The following is a 7,571-nucleotide window of genomic DNA, read 5'->3' as shown; positions in this document are numbered from 1 at the left end:
AAATAAAATCAATGACCAAGAATCCTTGCTGGGCACCAAAAGGAAGTCAATTGAGTCAAAAGGCTTCAAATTTTTTTTTTTTGACTGCAAAATGTGATTGCTAAAATACTTTTGGTGCATACAAATACTTTAATCACTGATATAGAACTTATCTGTTTTGTGGGCTAGGAGAAGCCAAACATGAGTGATCAAACCCCCACCTCGCCTTAGTTGTTCAGCATGGTACTCCACTGGACAGTTACTTGCTGCATAGCACATCATCTCCACCCACACGCTGCAAATGATGTCCCATTTGTTCTCCTTGGTCATCAAACTCCTGGCGAGTCTTTGTGCATCTTTTAGTACATGCCAATCAGACGTGACCATGGTTTCCTTTCTTTTATCCAAGTTTGATTCTTCGGGAAGTTCTTCCGTCCTGATAATCCTACAAGCTTCTCCTTCACCTTTTACTAAGGATGGTCTAGTTCTTAAAAGTAGCATGAGTTTGGTGTAGGTATGTTGGAATATGATATTTGCAGTGGTGGAGCAAAACATGTGAGGGCGCATTACAAGAACATACATCATGTAGTTTGATAACAATTTACCCATCTCAATTTGAGAGTTTGTAACACCATATTGAACATCTGAATGGTAACAAATGTCTGTTGCAATGTGCCATATGGTAATGCTCTTATCAAAATCTCTCTTGACACTCCATTTGAATTCATTGTTGAGGCATCCATACCTTTCAAGTGCCCAATGACCTCTTTGTGTGACAGGCTTTGAATTTCTTGCATTATCTACCTCTTTCATTTCATGCACTATAAGTTCTTTCAATTTCTTAGGTATTTCCACACGTGTCCTATTCCTGGTCTTTCTGAGCTCCATGTCGATGCCTCTAAACTTGATGATCCTACTATATTTCAAATGCTTGTCATGAAGACAGAAGCTCAACAAATTGAATTGTCCCAACAAATTGGACCATCTTTTCCACTCACTTGACTTTGGGCCAAGTACTCGCAAGCATTGCATCACCACTGGCATGTTATGGTACCTCATCATTTTGAGTATTGCCCACTCTGTGAAAGGTAGTAGTATGATCTGATAAAGCTCAAGAATAACTCCTCCAATCAGCAACACATAGGTGAATACAAGATATTGAAGTTTAACATTAGCAGAGGCATGGCTAGATAAGATTGCTAATCCACATAATGTAGAAACTAAACTCAAGAAACTAACGATACGGAGAATACAACCTTGCCATGTATATATAATAGGCGCCTTCGTATAGAGCACATCATACATGAAGCCAAGTTCAGAATCTGTAATTCTAAAGACATCCTCAGCTGAATATTCATCAATGGACATCCATTTAAGAGACACATATAAGGGCTTGTAGAGCCAATTCTCAAGATGAGGCTTCAAGCAACTAAACCGATAATATGCCTTTAAGATCAATTCCACACCAGGAATGCTCTCTGGTATTTGTCGTAATAAAGTAGGAACATTTTCTTCTTGATCAAATTCTGAAATACTTATGCCAGATTCACCTGTGAGTGCTGTACTCAGAGCCCATACTGTCTCTCCATACTTACTTATACCGGCCAAAAACATTAGCAAGAAAAGAACTGAGAAAGCAGAGTGCCTATTCCAAAACCGAACAATGATCAAAATTACCACGCCTACTTGGATGAGTAGGCCAAGAAATTGCCTCAATCCCAAACGATTGTCATCGATTGAGAAGGCAGTTATGGTATCTGGGCTTCCAATTTGCACAAAGATAAGTGGTGCCAACAACCCTTTCAGTTTCTGCTCACTCAGATCAAATTGCTTGGTATCTATTTCAGTGAGCTTGCCTATAGCAATCTTTGCAACATAATTGGACAGCAAGTAAGCTGACCATATTGCAAATCTTATACCAATTCCAGGAATGTATCTTCTGCGGCTTCCAAAGATAGTGAGGATGATTTGCAAGACAAAGCTCACTAGTACTAGCACTTCGATGTTCCAGTCCACCCATAATTCCTTAAAGTAACCTAAACTCACCATGATTTCTCCTTTTGACAAATAGTAGAAAGGCTGCAAGAAGATGAAGAAAGCTTTAATTACTTAAAAAGTATTGGCGAAGTACATCTACGAAACCAATATACTTGTAGGAAAATTATAAAATTATTATAAATTTACTATAAAAAGCTTATAAACTTAAGTGACAATATATTTGTAGTCCTTAATGCCTTTCATAAATATAATGAGTAGTTTCAGTATCATAACGTCACTTATAAATTACTATAACTTTTTTGCAACTAATTTACTTGTTAGGCTGTAATTGACTGCATATCACTTTTATATAAACCACTACTTTTTCTCCACTACATACAATATTCTATGCGGAGAATTGTGACATTTTATATGGTCTTAGAATTTTTGAAATATAATTGATATGTTGTCCCAGTTTATGAACCGACCAAAATAAAGAATTGCAATTAATATGAATGTCGCATTCCATTCATCTATTATGAACTAGCTACCATCATTTAATTTCTAAGACTAAAAATGTAGAAAATGATTTAGTTACAGACCTTCTCTTAGATTAAAAGATAAAGGAATAATTTAGAAATATATTTTCCAATATCATCTACGATAATCATTACATCCATTACTAAAAAGAAAAGGGGAGGATTTTAAAAATAATAAATAAATAAAACTTAGTTAGTTTTGCCCCCCACAGACAGAAAAGAGGAAGCAGGTTGTTAAAATATATATAATTTGAATGAGGACAACAGATTAATAAGTCTCTCCCACTTTCAATATGTTTGCAAAAAAAAATTTTCAAAAAAAAATATAAATTGATGTAATAATGAATGTAGTAATGGATGCAATTAGTAGTTCATCGACAACATAATAAATAAATAATTTAATTAATTTTTTGTCATATATTTGAAAACTGACATATTTGTTGAAATTTAAAAACTTATATATAATTTAATGTCTTTGAGACTTTTTTTTGCGGTTGAGAATAATTAATGGTCTTTGAGACTCTTATAAATGATAATAAGGTTTAAATTGCATAATATATATATGAATAATTTTGCATAAATGTGAATCCTCAATCCTATCGTATTTTTTTTAGTTTGATAAATGTTAAAACTTAAGGGCATCTTTTTAAACACTGTTTCATTGTTTATTATTTTCCCTTTTGTTACATATTACCAAACTATCACAGATGTTCATAAATGTATAAACTAAATAATATATGTACTTTTGTATATTTCTGAATCCTAATGGATTCATATTTTATTTTATAATATTTGATCAATTATGTGGATCTTATGGCACTACCTCATTGTTAATAATTTTTAAACAATATTCACCTATGCTCATAAATGTAAATATCTCTTAGTTTATTTATTTAAATCTCTTAGTTGGTTTAAAATTTTTATTCATGTTAGGTTGTATAGTTCTATATATTGCTATAGGTCAATTAAATCCATCTTAAAAGACAAAGACTTAATTAATTAGGGTTTGGATTAATTCAAAGTCCTCTAAATCAATATATAAGAAATTAAAGTACAGCCACCTGCAAAACCTAAGATTACTAAAGACATATGAGCGACTTAACATTAATAAAAAAAAAATCACATAATTTAGAGAGAGAATAGCTTTATGGTCAAAATGAAACTAATATAATTTTGAGAATTCGGTAACAAAATAGTAACATGTTAGAATCTTGAAGTTTGATGAGCACCCTATCATCGTTTAACAAAATAGTAACATCTTCCGTTAGTACTAAGCACGCTCACTACTAAAATTCTTGCTCTAATTCAACTTCTCTTAGCTAATGAGTTTGGATTACGCATCTCGTTGCAACGCCAAATTTAGCCTTTATTTTAGGCTTTGCATATTTTTCAATAGCTTCCTATAATTAGTCTATTTCAAGGCCTGCATGCAGAAACTGGGATAAAATCATAAAATGCAAGGATATTATACTTTTTTCTTTTTTCCTTCTGGATAATAAAAATTGAATGAGCAATGGTCTTTGAAGTGCTTGTTATTACTTAATAGAGTTAGACCATTGTGTAAATGCAAACTTTCTCTAGAGCACCAAAACATGATAAAACTTCCAAACATAATCTCAAATGTACGCAAAAAAAAATTAAGATGGTGTTAAAAAAAAAAGCCTAAACATCACAATAAGTTTACAAGAATGATGGTGAAAATTTTAAGTTAAAAATCAGTAAGCAAACCTGAATATATAGTTGAGTCCCTGCCCCGACTAGGAAGCTACACAGAATTAATGGTCGTTAAGAGCCAACAAGAAGATCTACAAAGAAAAGAAAAAAAGATACTATGGATAAGAACTTTTGATAAAGGATCGGAGTGCATGGATTTTGAATAGAAGTTTGCAAGAGAACTGAAAGTTTATCCTTCACTTGCAATGCTTATAAACTTAAACATAGGGAAAGAAGAGTGAATTTAACCAAGGAAGGAAAAGTAATGCACTTCTGCAGGGTTTAAACACCTTCGCTTGATTGGGAAGATGTTTCTTCACTCAGATAGGCCATACTAAGAGATAAACGTGTTAACCTTTTTTTTATCCGTTACTTGCCTGCATGGATATGCTTTCATGTGTCGTCAATTGGAGGAACAACTGCTAATATTCTTACCTTCTAATAATGTTTTGCTTACGTTATAAAAAAAAAAAAAGTTTTGCTTACATATTATGTACAACAATTCTTAATATTAATATTATTATAGTCGTTTTTCTTTTCTTTTTTTGCTTTACCCTACCGACATCTTCCCCGCACACTTTCTGTGGAAAACGTAAAAACATTCCAAAAATATTCAATAGTATATGGGCGGGAATCTCAATCTTTATATTTACTAATTACTATTAGCCTCGTCATATGTATGCGCTTTGTGCGTGTGTAATAAGACCTTTTTTTATAGTAAAGAAAAAAAAACTTATGTTTTTATTTTTTTATATATATAATTTTTATTTTAAGAATCTAATTTATAAGTGGATAAAACAATTTAAAAATTAATAGAAGAGTGACTCTATTTTTTAGGCAATGTTTTAGTAAAAGTTATGATTGTTTTTTTACCAGATTGCCGTTTTGGTTTATCTCTACTTAAACATAGAGATATAAGAGCTTTTTTGAACTAAAAAAAATGAGGATTCTAAATAGAGAGAATCTCTTAAATAGTAATATAGATAAAAGTAATTTTCAATGATGAATATATCAAAGAAGGGTTTTTTCTATACTTTTCCCTTTAAATTTGTATAAGAGCACTGTTCGCTAGTACAACTCGGTGCTTGTTTAAGGGTTTATTTGGATACCGCTTATTGCTGAAAACTTAAAACTGAAAGAGTCATGCTAACGAGTGCCTTAAGGGCATTGGTTAACAATCCATTTTAGGAAAGTTTTGACATCACTTTTATGAGAAATGAAAAAAGCTGTCAAAATATTAATTGCTTTTCTTTCTTTCCCCATAAAAACTTTCTTTAAATGGATTATTAAATAATGCCCAAAGGGCATTCGTTAACATTTTTCAAACTGAAAATACTGTAGCAAAATTATTTTTAAATGTGTGAATAGCGTCGTAAAACCCAATTTTAAAGTTTTTTTTTTTAAAAAAAATAATTTATAAGTCCCATGAACAGTACACGAGACCTACTAAAAGGAAAAAAAAAAACTCCCCTGGGAAACACAAACACGCTTCCCAAACGGAGGCTAATTAGTTACCACGTTTTGCATTTGTGATTTTAAAACCAAATTTAATGCGTTTGGTAAAAGTTACAAATGGTGCTTTTTGAGTCTAATTATGTGATTATTCTATGTTGTTTCATTGAACCAGGTGAATAGTAGGAACAAAAACCTATATTTTTCAAAAAGCATATAATTTCAAAGTAGAGAGGCCCCATGACCAATCATAAAAAGCAATTAAGCATAAATGTTTATTTTGAAATTTTACATAGTGGATTTGCTTTTTGATGAATGGCATGGAGATGGTGTCAGCTTTTAAATTTGAGAAATTCTGTGTGACGACCATATGTTGGAGAGGGTTGTAATCATTGTTTTATGATTTATGAAAGTTAGGTTATACTGTGTAAAGATTGTGTCAAGAAGCTGACGAAGAAATTAAAGAAACAAAGGTTTAGTCGAGCAAAACCAAGATTTGCTCAAGTGAATCATTTAAGAAGGCAATAACTTCGCGCGACACTTGTTTGAGAGACATTACACAAAACTTGGTTCCGATTTGTTTTAGAAATCTGATTTCTAGCACACTTTAATCTACCGATATATATATCCTCTTAAGCATGATTTTCAAGGTAAAGAAAGCAGTCCTACAAAGAAAATTTTCGAAATCCTTCTCCTTGAGCTCAAATAGAAAATTTTGATGTAATTTTCACCTTTGAGCTGGCCTAAACTATAAATTGCTTGAAATCTTAGAGTTAGTTCTTTGACAATAAATCACTGTCGTTGCTTTCCAAAGTTTTGGGTTGTTATGAGTAAAGTTCTTTGAAAGTCAAACATGACGTTTCCTGAGATTACTTAAAGAGTCTAAGACTGAAATTGTTTTGTAGGTAGAGATTAATTATACGATTTTTTGTGCCTTTTACATAAAAGTCTAAGATTGAAAATAAAACATTTGTGCTATCTGTTTGGACTTTGGAGTAAATCAAAACTTAAATCAATATGTCTACTGCTTACTTAAACCTGAAGGAAAAAAACACTTCACTCCCTTGAGGTTTGAAGAAATTAACACCCCAATCTTTTGTTTATATTAGTAATGAAATATTCTAAATCTTTATAAGAATTTATTTACAAAAGTTTAACTATGGTTAGTAAAAATAATAGCTTATAAATTTAGAATAAAAATGCAAAATTTATTAAGCATCAAAACACTTGTAACAACAAATCTCTCCATAACCTGTTGAAAAAAAGGAAGATAAGCAAAATTTACACTTAATATTTTAAAATACACTTTAATTAAAAATTTAAAACAATAAATTTTAATTATAAAATAAAATAATTTTGGCACTACAAAAAAAAGGTCCTATAGCCGCGTTTTTAAAACGTGGCTATAGCTCCAAAAAACGTGGCTATAGGACCATTTGGTCTATAGCCACGTTTTTTTAGGCCACGTTTTTAACCGTGACCTAAAATGCGTAACTATAGGCCTATGGCCACGTTTTTTTGTAGCCGTGGCTATAGGCAGACCAATGGCCACGCTTTTAGAAACGTGGCTACAGGACCTACTGTAGCCACGGTTTCAGAACCGCGGCCATAGCTATGTTCTATGGCCGCGTTTTTAACGTGGCTATAGGGCATTTGGTAACTTGCCCTGAAGCTTAATTAGCCGCGTTTAAACCGCGGCCATAGAACGTGGCTATGGCCGCGGTTCTGAAACTGTGGCTCCAGCCCACTACTATGGCCGCGTTTTGAAAACGCGGCTATAAGACCTGTAGCATTTTTTAAATTTTTCTATAGCCGCGTTTTAAAAACACGGCTATAGACATTTTTTTATTTATTTTAAATCTGTACACATTCAGATGCAGCAACAAACGCTGCTATAAATTATAGAAACGC

The 7,571-nt window shown here is 32.3% G+C and overlaps 1 protein-coding gene across 1 annotated transcript; it reads right to left on the bottom strand.

Moving 5' to 3' along the window:
* Positions 1 to 4,418, bottom strand: LOC142622652 (uncharacterized). Its single transcript, XM_075796173.1, has 2 exons — positions 4,224 to 4,418; positions 1 to 2,058 (listed from the first exon to the last, which is right to left on the bottom strand). Exon 2 carries the CDS (start codon positions 2,026 to 2,028, stop codon positions 130 to 132), a length of 1,899 nt encoding a protein of 632 aa, XP_075652288.1. The 5' UTR covers positions 2,029 to 2,058; positions 4,224 to 4,418; the 3' UTR covers positions 1 to 129.
* Positions 4,419 to 7,571: the final 3,153 nt, after the last annotated feature.

This window comes from Castanea sativa, chromosome 1, assembly GCF_040712315.1.
Source record: "Castanea sativa cultivar Marrone di Chiusa Pesio chromosome 1, ASM4071231v1".
NCBI classification, from domain to species: Eukaryota; Viridiplantae; Streptophyta; class Magnoliopsida; order Fagales; family Fagaceae; genus Castanea; species Castanea sativa.
The sequence above is the reverse complement of the archived record's forward strand: the minus strand, read 5'-3'. Positions and strand labels throughout refer to the sequence as shown.